This window comes from Cynocephalus volans, chromosome 4 (genome assembly GCF_027409185.1).
Source record: "Cynocephalus volans isolate mCynVol1 chromosome 4, mCynVol1.pri, whole genome shotgun sequence".
NCBI lineage: Eukaryota > Metazoa > Chordata > Mammalia > Dermoptera > Cynocephalidae > Cynocephalus > Cynocephalus volans.
This window is the reverse complement of record NC_084463.1, coordinates 143,862,196-143,880,628: the sequence shown is the minus strand read 5'-3', so window position 1 is coordinate 143,880,628 and position 18,433 is coordinate 143,862,196. Positions and strand designations below refer to the sequence as shown.

The window sequence follows — 18,433 nt, the reverse complement described above, 5'->3', positions numbered from 1 at the left end:
ACCACTGTTCTAATGTCTATCACCATTGACTAGTTTCACCTGTTCTGGAACTTCATATAAATTGGGTTTCTCAGCCTTAGCACTATTGACACTTTAGGTTGATAATTCTTTGTTGTAGGGGTGTTATGGACTGAATGTTTGTGTCCCCCCAAAATCCATATGTTGAAATACTAACCCTATAGTGATGATATTAGGAGGTGGGACCTTTGGGAGGTGATTAAATCATGAGGTGGAGCCCTCATGAATGGGATTAGTGCCCTTATAAGAAAAGACTTGAGAGAGATCCTCTCTGCTCCTCACCATGTGAAGACACAATGAGGAAGCAGGTCCTCACCAGACACCGGATCTGCCAGGTCCTTGATCTGCCAGGTACCTTGGATCTGCCAAGTACCCTCATATCTGCGTTCTTTCACTTAGCATGTTTCTGTGATTCTTCCATACTGCTCAGTGTATGTGAAATTCATTCCTTTCTATTGCTGAGGAATGAATATTCCATTGTAAGAGTACGCCACCATTTACTTCTCCTGCTGATGGACACCTGGGCTGCTTTCAGTTTTTAGCTGGTATGAATAAAATTGCTATCAGTAGCCATGCATAGGTCTTTTTGTGGATTTATATATATATTTTTTCTTTTTGAATAGTGCTATTTTATTTTTATTTTTTTATTTTTTATTTTTTTATTGTGGATTTATATTTTTATTTCTCTTGGGTAAATACCTAAGAGTGGAATTGCTGGGTCATAGGGTAGATATATGTTTAACTTTTAAGAAACTTCCAGTTTTCCAAAGTGGTTTGCCATTTTCCCTTCCACCAGCAATAGACGATCGTTCTGGCTGTTCCATATCCCCGACAACACGGGTGTTGTCAGTCTTTTTAATGTTAAACATTCTAGTGGGTGTGTAGTGATGTCTATACTTTTTTATGTATTCTTGGATAATTCTCATGATCAGCTGTTTTAGTTATCTATTGCTGCAGAACAAATCACCACAAAATGTAGAGGCTTCAAATAATAGCATGTATTGTCTCGTAGTGGGGCAGGCATCTGGTTGTGACTTAGCTGGGTCCTTTGGCTCAGAGTCTCTCGCAGGCTGCAGTCAAGGTTCGTCCAGGGCTGGGGTCATCTCAGGCTTGAATAGGGAAAGGTCTACTTCCAAGCTTACTCACCTGGTCATTGGCAGGGCTCAGTTCCTCAGGGGCTGCCCTCAGCTCCTTGCTACATGTGCCTCTCCGTAGGGCATCTCTCAATATTGCAGCTTGTTTTATCAGAGGGAGCAGATGACAGAAAGCAAATGAGATGGAATTTAATTTTTTTATAATCTAACCTCAAAGATGATAGCTCATCACTTCTGTATATTCTATTCCTTAGAAGCAAGTCACTAGGTCCAGCCCACATTTGGGGGAGGGGATGACACAGGGGTGTTGATACCAAGAGACAGGACCCCTGAAGGATCCTGTTGTAGATACTACCAACCTCAGCAGGTCTACGTGAGAAGGCTTGGTCTAGACCAGAGCTTCTCAGAATATCTGTGAGAGAGGAACCAGTTTTGTTTAATTCAGTTTTAACACCTATACTCAATTTCTATACTTCTCATCACAAAAGAGTAAAAAGAGTTCATTGACTGACCCCAGTGCACAAACCCCACTCCGTGTAGTACCTGATCTAGACCCAGGGTAAACAAATATTCCTTGCATTTATCTAGGGTTTGCTGTACCAGCCCCTGTGCTAAGAGCTTTACGTGGGTTATCTCACCCTCAGTCTAACCCGAGGAGATAGAAGCTATTGTTAGTACCCCCATTTTATGGATGAAGAAACTAGGCACAGAGAGGTTAATTAATCAGACCTAAGATCACACAGCAAGTAATTGGCAGAGCCCAGACTCCAACCAAACTTTTGTTTTAGAGCTTGAATACATGACCAGCAGGCTGTTTTTCAAATTGAAACTCTTATATACATGTTAATGTGCATAATCAGCAGTATTAGAGCCCCGAGCAACAGAATCTTGTAGGCCCCCTTCCCTGGTCCAGCTTCCCCTCTGAGAGGGGCTTAGCTGAGTTGCAGACCCCAGCAGCAGCAGTGGCCTGTGTATGACATCTTCTGAATACTCTATGCCCAACTCTGTTCCTCTCTGCTCTCTCCTTTTTTTAAGTTCACATCTAAGGGGCAAACCTGTCCCCTTTTCCATCCAGGTCTGCTTCCCCCACCTGAAACTTCCTGGGTGCTACAATGTTACTTTAAGAGGGATGTCCCAGCATGAAATCTTGAATTAATAAACAGCCTTTAGGTGAAAAAAATTAATCATGTCACGAAAGGGGTTACCTAGAGTCTCTGGTAAAGTGAAGCGTTTGTTTACAGATCATTAGGCACATAATTGATTTCTGCTTTTCCAACATCAGCCCCATAAGGGAAGGAGAGCATCTGTCTTATTCACTCCTGTATTCCTAACATTTACATAGGACCTGGCCTGTGGTAGGCTCAATAAACATTTGTTTATTAAGTGAAGATTCAGGTTCCCCCCACCCCATGCCATCTGTCTCAGCCTGAACTACTGGAAAGCAGAGCCCAAGGCTTCTGGCTTCCCACTCATGGAGGTCAAATTCTACCCATGGACCTGTGTGATTTTTTGTTTTTCCTATGTTTTTAATTGTGGTAAAATATACATGACATAAGATTTGCCATCTTAACCACTTTTAAGTGTACAGTTCAGTGGTATTAAATACATTCATAACATTCTGCAAACATCACTATCATCCATCTCCACAACCCCTTTCAGGTTGTAAAACTGAAACTTTGTACCCATTAAACAGTAATTCCCCATTCCCTCCTCCCCCAGTCCCTGGCAACCACCCTTCTCCTTACTATAATTTTGACTGCTCTGAGTATGTCATCTAGGTTGAATCATACAGTATTTGTCTTTTTGTACTGGCTGATTTTACCTAGTATAATGTCTTTAAGGTTCATCTATGTTGTAGCATGTGTCAGAATTTCTTTCTTTTCTAAGGCAGAATAATATTCCATTGTCTGAACGTACAGCATTTTGCTTATCCACTCACCTGTTCTTAGATAACTTGGGTTGCTTCTACCTTCCAGCTCTTGCGAATGTATTAGTCTGTTTCCGTTGCTTAGAATAAAACACCTGAAACTGGGTGATTTATAAAGAAAATAAATTTTTTTGCTTACAGTTTCTGAGGCTGGAAAGTCCAAAGTTCATCTGGTGGTGGTGACAGTGACCTAGGGGTCTCACATTGCAAGATGGTGGAAGTAGAGAGAGCAGAGAGAGAGAGAGACAGACAGACTCACTCTCCTTTTAAAGCCCTCAGAACCATGCCCTTGACCACCACTTTTAATCCATTCATTACTGCACAGTCTTACAATCCAATCACGTCTTCAAGGCTCCACCTTTCAATTACCATAATAGGATTTCCCACCCTTTTAACAGTCACAGTGGGGACCGAGTTTCTAATACATAAAACTTGGGGGACATAATTCAGGCTTCAATGAGTTTTGTGGGGTCATAATTCAATCCATCACAGCAAATAATGCTGCTTTGAACATGGGTGTGGAAAGACCTCTTCGAAGACCTCCTTTCAATTTTGAAGGTTTGTGCACTCAGAAGTGAAATTGCTGGGTCACATGGTAATTCTATTTTTAATTTTTTAAGGAACTGTTATACTATTTTCCACAACAGCAGCAGCATTTTACATTCCCACCAACAGCACACAAGGGTTTCAATATCTCCACGTAGTCAGAGACACTTGTCATTTTCTGTTTTTTGGATAGTAGCCATCCTAACGGGTGTGAGGTATCTCATTGCAGTTTTGATTTGCATTTCCCTGGTGACTGTGACGTTGAGCATCTTTTCTGTGCTTATTGGCCATTTATATGTCTTCTTTGGAGCAATGCTTATTCAAGTCCTTTGCCCATTTTTGAATCACGTTGTTTAGATTTTTGTTGTTGAGTTCTCCCATGGAGTTTTATGTCTTTGCACATCTGGGTTGCTCTCAGGTGAACAGAGTGTCCCTGATGTCTCACACCTCAGGAGCCACAGAGACGCCCAGGTCAGGAGGGGAGTGGGCACAGCAAGTGCCATGACATGAGGTGCCATTGGCTGGGCTCATGTGAAGCTGTTGGGGTCCAGGCAGAGGGACCACAGTGAAGGAATATGTGGCCGAAGATTCTGGAGACAGGTGCAGCTGGGAGACCCCAAGGAGGCACGTCAGAGGGGTCTGATGAACCATGTGAGGGTGTGTTTCTCCTGTCTAGATGGACACACAGCACCAAGCATAGTTGGGCACCCATTCCCTAATTGCTGGGTGCCCGTCCCCACCGGAAACCTTCCCTGGCTTATCCTGCAAATATACTTCCCAGGTCCTCTTCCCTGGGCTCAAGTAGACAGAACATCCTGATTCTAAGTCCTGCCCCTCCTGCATGCACAGTGCAGGGCTTGAGCACAGGTCTTCCTACAGGGCTGTGCTCACCCGAGCTCTCCTTCCTCTCAGGCATTCTTGCTTTTTGCTGATTGTCTTCTCCCAGGCTTCCTTCCTCAATACCCAAACCTCTCTTCTGCTTCTTGGGTGCTGAAGTTTCAACTATTTAAATGGAAACATAGAAGCATTTGAAAGATGTGGTGGAACCAGAGTTCTGAAATGCAATAAATAAGATTGTACAAGAGTACGAGATAAGTAATCACTGCTGCTTTTGCTCCTTGAAGAGACTCATGTAGCTGTCATCAGACTCTGCTCTTGGCCTGGGCAAGGGCTATAAATCATTCTCAGCTAAAGGCAGCCATTTGCCACAGAGGATAAGTCAGGATAAGGATAAACAGCAAGACTTTGGCTGGATGCAGAGAGACACAAGAGGGGCCATTGTCCTACCCCAGGCTGAGTTTCTCTATACCAGGATCATCTGTGATCTCTAGTGACTCTTGTTAAAAATGGTGTGCATCAGTTTGGGGTGATCTTTGGCTGTGAGGCACAATAGCCCCAATTCAAACCAGCTTAAACAATAAGAACAACGCTGGTCATGTAACTTGAAGTGCAGAGGTAGGACTGATTGCAGCACTGGTTGATTCAGTGGCTTAATAACATTATCATCAGGAATGCAGGTTCTTTCTGTCTCTCCACTCTGCTGTCCACTGTGTCAACTTTATCCCAAGGCTGACTCACCTTGCGGTCACAAGACAGGGCCACATGCTTCCTGTTCAGTGGGAGAGAACCTCTTCCACTACAGAGTGCAGTCTTTCTGTCCCATCTGGGTTGGCTTCTCCAAGGCAGGGTGCCAACCCCTGGGCCCGAACAGACACCAAGATAATGCCAAGAAGTGATAGGATCAGACCCAAAAAACTCACTCTGGGAGCTGGGGATGGGGTGGAACCCAGAAAACCTGGTGAGATGTAGGGAAGGTGGAGGGAAGAGGAAATGGATATTGGTGGACAATGAAGAAAATCTCAATTTATTGCTCTAGGGGTACATTTCAAGCACTTGTAACAGGCTCCTGAGGTTATCAGGGGCACACAAATTGAGACCCACTGAGTAGGGAGGAATACAGACCCAGGCTCTGTAAAGACGTGAGGCAACAGAGTAACTCTCACTCAGAACCGAGCCCAGTGATTGTTTCCCCATTGAAAATGCAAAATCAGGCAAATTGGGCCAAACTGGGAATTAAACTTAGCCCTTTTCCAAAATGACTGAACTGGGATGAAACCAAATATAAACACAAAAATGTTCCCCAAACCACCCAAACAGCCCGTCTGGTCCCAACAAGTGACAGAACAGGGTGACTCTAAGTCAGGGGTGAACTGTGGCCCCGCAGCCTCTGGGAGCTCATTGGTCCTGATGAACAGGAGGGACTGGCCGTGGCCTGAAATCCAGGATGCTGTGACTGCCACTTAGAATCCAGTATCCTAGACCAAGGGGTTTTCTTTTTTTAAAAAAAGCAGCTGCAGGGCAATGGAAATACATGAAATTTGGAGCCAAAATATCTGGGGCTCAATTACATATACCACTGATCAGTTGCATAAACTTGATTTTCCTGAGCCTCAGTTTCCTCATTGTGAAATTGTATAACAAATGTAAATCAGACTTAGATGAGATATTGAAGGTGGATGTGACTTTGTGGAGGGCAAAAAGACATGGGGACACTAGCCATTGCTCTCTGTGTCTCCTCCCAGGGCTGTGGGCTGTGTGGTATCAGGAGCAAAAACTTCCTCCCCACCCCTCCCTCTGCTTTTCAAACTCTCCTCTTCTTCAAGAACTAGTTCATGCCCTAGCTCCTCCCTGAAGCCCTGCTTGGCCTCCTGGATTCTTCTGATTGGCCCCTGCCTGTACTGTCCTGGTCACCATCACTTATTTATACATACTGCCAACTGCCCACTTCTGCACTGTGGTCCTGAACCACCAAATATATTCATTATTTACTTCTCCTGTTTGTTATTGTCTCTCCAACTCACCTGTACCTGCATGTAAAGCACAGCATCTCCCACTTCTTAGCAGCCTAAAGAAGCAGCTCAGAATGTGGGGTGGGGTAAACCTGAAAATCACTCATCACTTAAGGTGACAGTCCAGAGAGACAAAATGACCTACAAAAATTACTCATCTCCAGTGGTAGGATAGTACTAGAAGCGGGCCCCCTTGGTGCCCAGAGACACTCTCAATGGGGGTGGAGGTGCAAAGGGGACCTGAGTTTGCAAATTACACAGGTCTCTCCCAGGGCAACCAGTTGTGATGTCTAACAAGATAATGACAAATATTTTTGATAGGTGGGTGTCATGCCTGGAGAAGATGTGAAGGCAGAAACAAAGTTGAGAGCCCTTTGGGCAGTGGGCTTTGAAACTAGACTGATCTAGGCTTAATCCTGCTGTTGCCCTCACCAGCCATGTGATCCCAGGAAACTTCACCCTGTATAAGTAACAAGTGCTTTTAGAGCCTGCAGGTGCCGGGCACACTTGGCAGTGACAGGATTGGATCAGGTCCCTACTGGGTTGCATGATAATCTATTGGGTGGTGTTCCTGAGAGGAGAATGGAGTGTTTTAGCCCCTGTAAGCCTCAGTTACCCCAAGAGGGATAATCTCTACCTCTTCGGAGAGTTCTGAAGACCAGATGCCGCCATGACGGGGGCCGGCAGGAAGAGGGCATCCAGAGGAGGCTGGCTCCTGCTTCTTGCACTTTGGGGCTCTGCCATGCCTTCTTGTGCACACCTCATCCTTTTGTCCAGTGAATGAAAATAAGCAAGGAATGTGCCTGTCACCTATAGCTGGGGACAGAGTATCAACCAGGGCAGAATGTCCAGGATTTATCCTGGGGTAATTAAATGTAGAGGGTGGAAGCATTATAAACAAATTTTGAAATGGTGTGAACTATTAAGCACCCTTCTCCTCCAAGACTGCATCCACCCCTGCCCCACACTTCCCTGCCCTGGGTCACTCCTGCCCCTTGGTAGAGAAACCTCAACCCCTGGCCAGCCATGTCACTCCCCGTCCACCACAGCCACTGAGAGGGGAGTGGCAGGAGGCCCAGCATGGCAGGAAAAAGGCTTCTTGGGAGACTGTGCCCTGGGTCTGTGACTGCCTTAGCCTGAAGACCATTTTGTGGGCTGCCCACCCAGGATGCCAGTGGTTCAAGCTCTAGATCTGGTCATCGGTTCCCAGCTTCCTGGGGACTGGGCAGGTCCCCAGATGGCTGCCTGTTTCATAACTTTGAATCCCTCAAGTAGGAGTGAACAAAGTCCCTAATGGAGGCAAAGATAGATTTCACTTCTCTGTGTGAGGCAGCCCCATGCTCTTGAGGCTTGACAAGCAGGTGGGTCTTTGTGTGAAGAAAGATTCCCTTTCTTCCAAAGTAACTAAACTCTACTCCAGGGCACACAGCTGGGAAGAGGTGTGCAGGCTGCATTCACTGCCGTGCTTGGCCCTCATCCAGACACTTCTGTGCAGTGCACAAGCCACTCAAATGAACACGGCAGCCCTAGTCACAGGTAGGTGTTGTGTGCTCCCTGTGAGCTGACACTACGCTAGGCAGGTGGAAGACAAGACATAATCCCTTTGCTCATGGGTCTTACCCAACAGTTGGAGAGACCAACCAAACAGGCCAGCCTATGACCAAAACAATATAGGGTGAGATCAGTGCTGCGAAGCAACGAGCAGAAGGTGGTGATAGGGAGGGACAGGCTTGGGGAGGGCATTGATTGATATAGGAGAGTCAGAGAAAGCCTCTCAGTCAGACTTCAGGTATGAGATGGAGCCAGCCATGCAAAGAGCTGGGCAGGTTGGGGTGGGTGGTTTGGGGGAAGACAGTAGGAGCTAGAAGCCAGACCAAGGAAAGAGTTGAGCCTGTCTGAGAAGCAGAGAGCTCAGTGGCTGGCTGTCAGTGAAGGAGGAAGGATTTGGGGCAATATTAGACAAATGAGAAGGGATCAGCTAGGCAAACCCTCACGTGTCACTGCAAGGAGTCTGGACTTGATTCCAAGTGTGGTGGGAGCCACTGGCATTTTTGAGCCATTAAGTGGAGAAGGGGAAGGAGAGAAGGGATAAGAGAGGGAGACTGGGAGGAGAAAGAATGTAGAGGCGAGAGGTGCAGATCAGAGCCCCAGAGGCAGGACCAGTCAGAGTAGGCCGGATAGTGCAGTGGGCACAGCCATAGGGTGGAAGGAGGAGGAGCTGATGACCAGGGTCCCCATCTCAGTGGGCCCTGGCATGACACGTGATGTCATGGATTCCGGTGGGTTTGGAGGTGGCATTTTACCCTCGCAGGCTGTGCTCTTTGGAGCAGAATGGAACACACCTCTCCCCGCAGCCTCCCACGACAGGTCAGGTCACAGCTTCTCACTTCCAGGGGTAGAAAACAGGCAGGAGGTCTCCTCATGGACTAATCAGTGATTTGTGTTTGCAGTTCAATGTTAAAAAATCCACGGAACCTGTCCAGCCCCGAGCCCTCCTCAAGTTCCCAGACATGTATGGCCCCAGGCCAGCTGTGACGGCTCCAGAGGTCATCAACTACGCAGACTACATGCTGAGGACCACAGAGGAGCCTGTGGCACCTACCAGCCCTCAGGCCTCAAATGACAGTCGCCTCAAGAGGCAGGTCACAGAGGAGCTGTTCATCCTTCCTCAGAATGGTAGGGGTCTCCTGCCCCCTCACTCCTCCATGGCCAGCACTCAGGTGTTTTGTCAATGTCTCTCTAGATACTGTGTCTGGCCTGGTTAAGGGCTGTCAAAGAGCACCAATATCCATGGCACTTGACACTGGGCAAGCGGGTGTGCACAGGGCCTCAGAGTTACAGTCCTTTATTCCTGCTGACGTAGCCACTTTGCTTTTCTCCCAGGCCCCCAGTTTTCCATTGGGAAGTGGAGCATCCCTTTCAAGACGTGTGTGCAACTATAAAGAGACATTGTTAAATCCACCGTGGAGCTGGAGATGGGTTGAGAGTGGATTGCCTGAAACAGGTTCTCCAGAACCACACAGGCTGTCACACTTCCCTTGCTGAAAGCTCACCACAGGCCAGGCCCTAGGCTAAGAACTTTTTCTGCTTTATTTCATTAAATGTTCACCATCACTCTAGGAATGAAGAACTGTTATTGCCTCCATGGTAAAGATGAGAAAGTTGAGGTTCAAAGAAGTCAAGTGACTTGTCCAAGGTCACATAGCTATTATGTAGCAGTTCATGTCCAACATCAAAGACCGCATCTTAACCACTGGGCTATGATGGTTCTTTGAAATGCAGTGCTCATGACCACAAGTGTGGCCCTGGCATGGCCACCATTGTTGTACATGCAGCTAGGCAGCTTTGGGTTTGGATTCGTGCCATAGGTGGCAGAGATGGGAAAGATATGATCAGGAAAACAGTACCCCAGCATTGGTGGCAGTGACAGCTTTGCCTCTCTTAACAGGTGTGGTGGAGGATGTCTGTGTCATGGAGACCTGGAACCCAGAGAAGGCTGCCAGCTGGAACCAGGCCCCCAAACTCCACTACTGCCTGGACTATGACCAGCAGAAGGCTGAATTGTTTGTGACTCGCCTGGAAGGTAATGATCTTACTTGATTTTCATGGGTTTTTGTGTGTCCCTCTCCCCTGAAGTTACTGTGCAGGCAGGAAGGGGGCATCTGCAGCTGGAGAGAGCACTGGATCAGCACTCTGACAAACAGATCCTTAAATGCATGACGCTCAGACACAGGTTTCTTTTCTCCCTCTCTCTCGTGTGTAGCAGTCCAAAGTGGGGATTCCTGGCTGACAGACATCTTCCCTCCAAATGGTGATTTAAGGACCAGGCTTCTTCCATCTGTGGCCTCATAGTGCCCTCCGGCCTCTTTGTCATCTCTCTAGCAGGTGGAAGGACAAAGAGAATGAGGAAGGGCACAATTACTCTTTAATAACCTTGACCTGGACATGGCAGACATCACTTCTGCTCACATCCCTTTGGCTGGAACTCAGTCATATGGACACCCAGCTGCACAGGAGGCTGGGAAATGCAGCCTAGTGGGGTGCCCAGGAACAAAGGAAATGAATTTTCAATGAACAGCCAGCTGTCTCTGCCACATGTGACTTTGACATTGGACAGGGTTTTGTACGGGACACAGAGGGTGTTCTGAATGGTCAGAAAAGCTTCTGCAACTCAAGAACCAGGCAGCCTCTTTGAGGGGGTCAGGACATCCCACCTTGAGACTTTACTGTCAGGAAGCAAAGCTAAGATGTTGCAAGGGAATCAGGGCTAGCAATGGGGTCAATGAATTGGACTTTTGTATTTAATTTAATTTTTTTGAGTAAGTGTTTTTCCTTTGGGTTATATTTTAAGATTTTTAAGCACTTTCATATGCTTTATTACAGTTGGGCTTCACAATAGTTCCATTTAGAGATTGGGAAACTGAGGTGTGGCAACTCATATGACCTAAGATTACTCCAACTAGCTAGTGACAGAGTTATGGCTGAACAGTCCCTTGAAGCTCATGGGACTTTCTATTAAGACTCATGGCCTCTGTTCTTCACCTTCTCTTCCTGTGAAATGTCAGCAGCCAGTTCTGAAATTATCACTGAGGATCTAGTCATAAAATCACCACAGGTGCAAATTTCTGGGTAAATCCATGTCATGAAGCATGAGAAACACCAGGATTCAGAATATAAAACAACACTCATGAGGTAGTAGCCAACTGATTCACATCACAAATGGTTGTGTTTATGATAAATATTTAAAGTACGGAACAAGTGAATTACAGTGTCAGCAGTACTAATAAAGGTCATCAGCAGTGGGCCCTGACACTTCGGGGAAATCTCAGAATCATGAGTTTGGAAGGGCCCTAGGAAGCACTAAGCCTGTCCATGTTCTCCAAGGAAGACCAGCGTTTGCTGACATCGGCCCCTCAATGATAGCTTTTGCTAAATGTCTTACTGCAAAGTGATTCCACAGTGTCTGGGGTGGTCAGCCCTGGGTTCTCTCAGACACCCAAGGTCATGACTATTAAGCTGGATTCTGCAGCCCTAAACAGGGCGTGCTTTTCTCCTCCCCTTGTGCTCAGGAAGGCCCATGTATGTGTCACTGTCTCCTTGCCTACAGCTATGACCAGTGACCATGATGGAGGCTGTGACTGCTATGTCCAAGGCAGCGTGGCCAGCAGAACTGGCTCTGTGGAGGCCCAGACGACCCTGAAGAAGCGGCAGCTGCACACCACCTGGGAGGAGGGCCTGGTGCTCCCCCTGGCAGAGGAGGAGCTCCCCACAGCAACCCTGACGCTGACTCTGAGGACCTGCGATCGCTTCTCCCGTCACAGTGTGGCTGGGGAGCTCCGCCTGGGCCTGGATGGGGTGTCTGTGCCTCTGGGGGCTGCCCAGTGGGGTGAGCTGAAGACTTCAGCTAAGGTAGAGTTACCTCTCGGCCAGAAAGGTAAAACCTGTGAGTGGAGCAGGGGACGGCAGAAATGGGCATCCTCCAAGCAATTAGGGGCCAGGGCTTATGAACCAGGCTTCAGAGCCCTTCCCAGCATGGGAGTTAAAGGAAGGTTGCAGTCGTGAACAGGGAAGAGGGCTGGATCCTAGCCTAGGATTTGGGATTCCTGATGTCTGCTCCTATTCTTGCTTCTAGCCAGCCATGCAAAGACCCCCTGCCATCATGGAAAATGCCCCATTGTGGGTTTATTGGTTCTGGTGCTATGACAGTATTATCCCCATTTAAATCCATTTACACTCCTTGTGCTCCTACTGTGCCAGGGGAGAAGAATGCAAGAGAAGGAAGGCAGGGCCCCACCACTCACAGAGTGTACAAACCAGAGGGATGAATTGGCACAGACAAATGACAGTGATGACAATAACGACGACGACAATGATGATGATATCTGACCTGTGGGTAATCTTAACACTTCTAAGATGGGCCTAACCAAAGCACTCTCATGGAGAGTTTTGGAAGGCCTGGTGAGCACGGTATTTGTGCTGAGCTCTGAAGGGGTGACTGGGGCTGGAGGCAGACCCAGTGCCCAGAGGGATCCTTGGAAAGCAAACTGTTGTTCCCCACAGTCAAGGACAGCAAGGGAGCCAGGGGATGTCAGGGCTGCGGGATGGTGTGTGGCTATTTAGGCCCCTGGGTCAAAGCCTCAGCCAAGAGCCTTCTACTGTGGTACCATGAGGGAAACTTCTAGATGACCAGTCTCTCAACCAGCTGGGCAGTGCCTTATCTAGAGGCTGTGTTGCTGGCAGAGCTCAAAATATTTACTATCTGACCCTTAACGGAAAAAGTTTGCCAGCCCCTGTGCTAGAGAAATAAATGTACTCATCAGGGCACTATTCTGAGCACTCACCACGTATCAGGTGTTTTGCTTAGAGCATGACCTGAGTTCTTCCACTTACTCCCCAAATCAACCAAGTGAGAGAAATGCCATGACTGTCCCATTTACGGATGAGGGAGCTGAGGCTTATGGTAGTTCAGGAACCCACATGGGGTCACCCAGCCGGGACATGAAGAGCTCGTTCTAACTAAATCCTGTGCCATCTGCTCACCCCCAGCCTTGCAGGCACCTGGCAAGTATGAGCACCATCCGCAGGTATGTATTAACAGAATTCCTGGGACTGGGTAGTTTACAAAGAAATGGAATTTATTTCTTACAGTGTTGGAAGTTGGGAAGTGCACGGTCCAGGGGACCTTCTTCCGGGTGGGAACTCACCACAGGGTACCATGCCACCAGCAATCACATGGTGAGGATAGAATGATGAGCTGACCTTCTCACATGCTGTCCTTATAAAGCCAGCAGAAACACGCCCGTGACAACTCATTACTTCATGGATTAATCCATTCATAAGGGCACGGTCTCCATGATCCAATCACCTGTTAAAGACCCCACCTTTCAAACACCATAATGGGTTTCCCATTCTCTTAACACTGTTACAGTGGAGATCAAGTTTCTAATACATGAAATTTTGGGGGACATATTTGACCCATAGCAAGGAACCTTTCCTAATGGACACCTAGACTGCAGGAGAGAAGGGTACAGTCTCACTCCCTACTTGCCCCTCTTTTTGCTACGATTTCTTTCTTGCCCCATTTTTCTCTCTTTCCCAGCTTTGGAAAATTGATAGAAAAATCACAGTTACAGCTACTCTCTGATGGAACTAGGCTGTTCCAAAGCACGCTCTCTAATTAACGTGTGATTTGGGACTTGTGTGGAATTGCAGACACAGAGGGGGGCCCTGGGAGAAGGAACCAACACTGGGGTTTATTAAAATAGTAAACTAGCTTTCTCTGGAGATGTAGAGGCTCCCCTGCTGGGGCTTGAGGCTTTCATACAGCCCCCAAAGGGCTGAAATCTCAGGCACCTCACCCATTTCCATCCCTCCCCTTAGACGAGTGGAAATCATTCATTCATTCCACGGGTACCTTGCCCAGTTTCTACCATGTGCCAGTCACTGTGTCAGGAGCTGGGGACACAGCACTAGTAACTAAGATGAAGCCCTGCCCTCACGGCTCATGCATCCTGAGTCATCGTGTTCACTGTAGCTGTTACTGTTTGCAAATATACTCTCATATCCACTTTGACCTCTGGCCTATTTACCACAAATGTGAGCACGTCAGAGAGTGGCATGCAGTCAAAAGTAGCAAGTGCCACTCCGGGTGTATGTGGCAGGAGAGAGCTCTGAGGCCAGGCTAGGAGCCCCTCGCCCCAGCTGGAGGGTGTGGCTGACTTGAACAAAGTTGGTGGAACCTTCAGTCGATGTAGCCCAGATGTTTTTCTTCTCTAGGCCAGGATGAGTTCAGGGACGTGCCAGCAGTGCCCCAGTTTTAGCCAGAAGACACTCAGCCGAAAATGGCATGGGCATCTCTAGGGGTCTAGAGAGAGACCCACTCTGAGGGCAGCCTTGGAATGATTCATGGAGAACCAGAGTTCTTTTGTTGGCAGATACTTCCAGCAGCAGCGCCGAGAGGGTAGCTCCTGTTGAAATTCTCCGGCTGTGACTCAGCCACCTGGGCTAGTCCAGAGCCTCACCCTACATGAAGGGGAAGAGCCCTTCAGGGGCTGACAGAGGCAAGCTCCTGTCACCTGATCCTGGGGGAGTGGAGGGCTCAAGCCTGGTCACCCCAGGCCAACCGTGGACCTCTGATACATGACCTTGAGTCGGGAGGCTAGTGCCCATCCCAGCCCTGCTGGTATTTATATTTCTTCATAGCATTTAACACTGCCTGATATAGTATATTTAATCAAATCACTTCCTGTCTGTCTTCCCCATGTGACTGAAAGCTTCCTGGAGGCCGACTGTGTTTTCTTCATGGTTTTAATTGTAGCATCTGGGACATAGTAGGTGCTTTATGCATGTTTGCTGAATGAATGAATCCTTTTTTTTCTGATGAGGGAACTAAGAGAGAAGTAAAGTACCTTGCTCAGCATCACACAGTGAGGGAGTGGTGGAGCTGGGGCATGGCCTGCACTGGCCCCTTCTTCATTTAGCACATAGGCATTTCTCACCAGCGACTGGCCAGGCCCTGTGTTGGGGAGGCCACAGTGAGCAAAGAAAAACTGAATTCTGCCCTTCTGTGCTCACAGTCCAGGGTGGAGGTGAACAGACACCATCATACATACCGGGTGTGACAGGAGGAGAGAAAGCACAGGGAGCCATGGTGGCCATTGACAGTGCCTGGTACCAGGAGCAGAGTAGAGACGACTTCTCCAGATTACCCTCATTGCACAGCTGGGAAAGAACACAGCTGGAGGGAAGGGGGGACAGGACTGAAAGTTGTGACATCTAGTGGGATGAGCTTCCATGGTCCCTCCCCCTTTCCCAGCTCACTTTCCATCTTGGCGTAGCAGGCTGCATGACCTGCCTCCTCCTTGAGATTCTGAGGGCAGGGCATATGCGTTCTGCTCAAAACAAGGGAGTTCTTGACCTTCAGCTTATCCCTTCTGTTCCCTCTTAGGTCTCCCCAGAGCTTTCATTGCAACCAAACACCCACCTCCTGGGGGCAGTCTTTGGTAGTCGTTTGTCCCTCAACGAATTTGCTGAAATTCCAGACAAACTCTTGCAGGGATTTCAGTGGAGACACTGCAAAGCTGCATGCAGGAACAGACATGTTGGGTGCTTCATGGAGCATCAGCCCCTCCCTGAAGTGCGGTCGTCACAGTTGTTGCTGGTGCATTTCCACCTGCACATGCCGCCAGCATTCTGTTGACATTGTTGGCCACTGTTGACCAAGCAAGTCCCTGCTCAGCATTATGACATCATTTTATTGACTCTCAGCCTGCAGGGGCTGGAAGGAATTATCTTTCAAAACAGAGTCATGAATTACAACTCCCCACTGCCCCAGGAACCTGATCGATCAATGCAATGATTCTCAAACTGTGTTCTCCGGAGCCCTAGAGGTCTACAGAGGTGCCCCTGAGTTTGTAGAGGGGAGGAGTAAAGGATCAGGGGGGCTCATGGCCCTCTGCCTCTGCCACATCCTGAATGTCATCTCTTTGCTCTGTTTTATATGTTGGGTTTGAATATGTAATAGGGGGAAAATCACATTTTGTGGCAGACCAAACACGCCTATTGAAGCACATGTCATGAATAGTTCCTCTGTGTCCTACTCCCTTCTGCAAGGGTGAGAAAGCAGCATTGATGGCAAATAGTTTCTAGGATGCCTGTTGGATGAAAGCCCAGGGCGACCCCGGCCTCAGCACTAGTTGATGATTCAGCAGCCGCCCCCAAGTCTGACTCCCCTCCTGTGTCCCCTCGGCTGTTTCAGGAACTGTCTGCAGGAACTGGAGAGGTCCTTCTGTCCATCAGCTACCTCCCAGCTGCCAACCGCCTCCTGGTGGTGCTGATTAAAGCCAAGAACCTCCACTCTAACCAGTCCAAGGAGCTCCTGGGGAAAGGTGAGTGAGGTGTCAGAGGACAGAGCCAGGGTCCCTCTGCTTGGGAATATGTGCATTGGGAGGTGGCACTTGGGAGGCAGGGGGACAGAGGAGCAGGGAGGTAGAACATGACCATATTTATGGAGTTGCCCTCAGCTGTGTCCTCTACTCCAAGCTCATAACCCAATTTTGAAGGGCACACTCTCTTCTTTGAGCTCATGTCCATTCATGCCTGGGCCAAACCCATCCATCAGGACCCAGGTCTGAGCTACCTGGGGATCCCTGCTTTGGAGACCCACCACGATAATAATAAGCCTTAATCATGAATCTCAGGAAGCCACAGGCCAGACTACAGCCATGGAGTGGAGTGACTGGGCTGTAGGAAAACCTGGGCCAGCCATTGCCACCCAGACACGGCTGGACTTATCTCTCTGGCAGCTGTCAGGAAGCCCAGCTAGCCACCACTGTACTCCTCACACCGAGCCCAGTCTCTTCTCTCTTTTCAGTCTTTGCCAACAGCCACCCCCACACCAGCCGAGTGTGGGTGATGACAGAAGGTATGTAGGCGCATGGGCTGAGGCCTGAGGTCTAGGGCATCTGTGCCCCATATACCCAAATAAGCATCTCTTTGACATTCTAGGAGCCTCAAATTTTCCTTCTGGATACCCAGCACAGGTCCTAAGTCTTGGGGACCAGAGCAGGCTCTCCTATCAGAGCAGGGAAAGCAGCCTTGGTTAGTCACATGATAGTTGCACTGGAGCCCAGTGCTCAGAGCAGGATGTAAATAAATCCCAGTTTATAGCAGGATAATAGAGAATTGCTACTGTTGAGAATCTTTGAGCAAAAGATTTGGGGCTAATGAAATCAGAAGAGTTGGTCTTGTTAGCAGATTCCTGAGCCAAAGGTCAGAGATAAATGCTTTTTTCTCATCCGCTCCAGACAATTCTCTGCCTCTTGCTCTTTTTCTATAGCTCCTGTCAGGACAATTACAATGTAACACTTTGCCTCTCAAAGATATCTGCCAAAATAACAAACTAAACACCCAGGGGTGATAATTACAGCAATAAATACAAAGTAACAATTATTCTCACATTAGCTTGTGGAACCTTGTCTCACGAAAGAGTAATCCAGTCCTGAGCTTTGCAGTGTACATGGAAGCTTGTCTGGTAACCTGTTCGAGGATTTCCTGCAGGGCAGCTCTGCAGTACAATGCCTGGGGTGGGGTTGGGGTGGGGGTGGGGGGGCCGTAGTCTGTCCCCATCTTCCCCACACAAAATCAGGGTCCTCAAGTAAAACTTTCAAAAGAACAGATGAGAAGAACCCAGCAGACCAGCAGGAAACCTATTATTTTAACAATAAACAAAAATGCTTGAATGGAGAATCAAGGGGATGAAGACATGGGGATGGCTTCATTTTTCTGGTCTGAGTGTAAAATCAAGCTGCAGGACACCTGAGTCATTGTCCAGGACCAGGTTTGTTGTGAGAATATGAAGTCTCTTGGAAGGGGTCATAGCAAAGGGTCATTCCCTGGTGGCACTTGAACATGTCCCAATATGGCCCAACCACGACCAACCTTATTTATTATGGTATTGTCTGTTTCTCCCACTTCAGTAAGTTCTGCAGAGGCAGAACCTTTTGCTGTGTCCTTGTGTGTTGCCCAGTACCCACCATATATTGTAGGCAGTCCATCATTGTTGAATGAATGCGTGGTCCACTGGGGAGTACAGAGGGGGCCTCAGGAGAGAGCATCATCCTGGGCCCCATTAGACCCCAAAAGCTCACTCTTGGCCCTTCTCCCTGTCTCTCTTTCCCCTCTGCCCTTCCCCAGATGTGTCTGTCAAGGTGACCTTGAAGCACCAGGCTCAGAAGCTGAAGAAGAAGCAGACAAAACGGGCCAAGCACAAGATCAACCCCGTGTGGAATGAGATGATCATGTTCGAGCTGCCCGACGACCTGCTGCGGGCCTCCAGCGTGGAGCTGGAGGTGCTGGGCCAGGATGAGGCAGGGCAGAGCTGCACTCTCGGCCGCTGCAGCCTGGGCCTGCACGCCTCAGGCTCCGAGCACAGCCACTGGGAGGAGATGCTCAAAAACCCACGCCGGCAGATCGCCATGTGGCACCAGCTGCACCTGTAG

The 18,433-nt window shown here is 48.4% G+C and overlaps 1 protein-coding gene across 1 annotated transcript in view; it reads left to right on the top strand.

The window, feature by feature from the left end:
• SYT13 (synaptotagmin 13) overlaps nt 1-18,433 on the top strand; it is a 38,613-nt gene extending 20,180 nt beyond the window's left edge. Inside the window, exons 2-6 of the mRNA XM_063096000.1 lie at nt 8,885-9,110; nt 9,883-10,017; nt 11,542-11,843; nt 16,192-16,321; nt 18,129-18,433. Coding sequence (XP_062952070.1) covers nt 8,885-9,110; nt 9,883-10,017; nt 11,542-11,843; nt 16,192-16,321; nt 18,129-18,433 — 1,098 coding nt within the window. The remainder of the gene's footprint in view (nt 1-8,884; nt 9,111-9,882; nt 10,018-11,541; nt 11,844-16,191; nt 16,322-18,128) is intronic.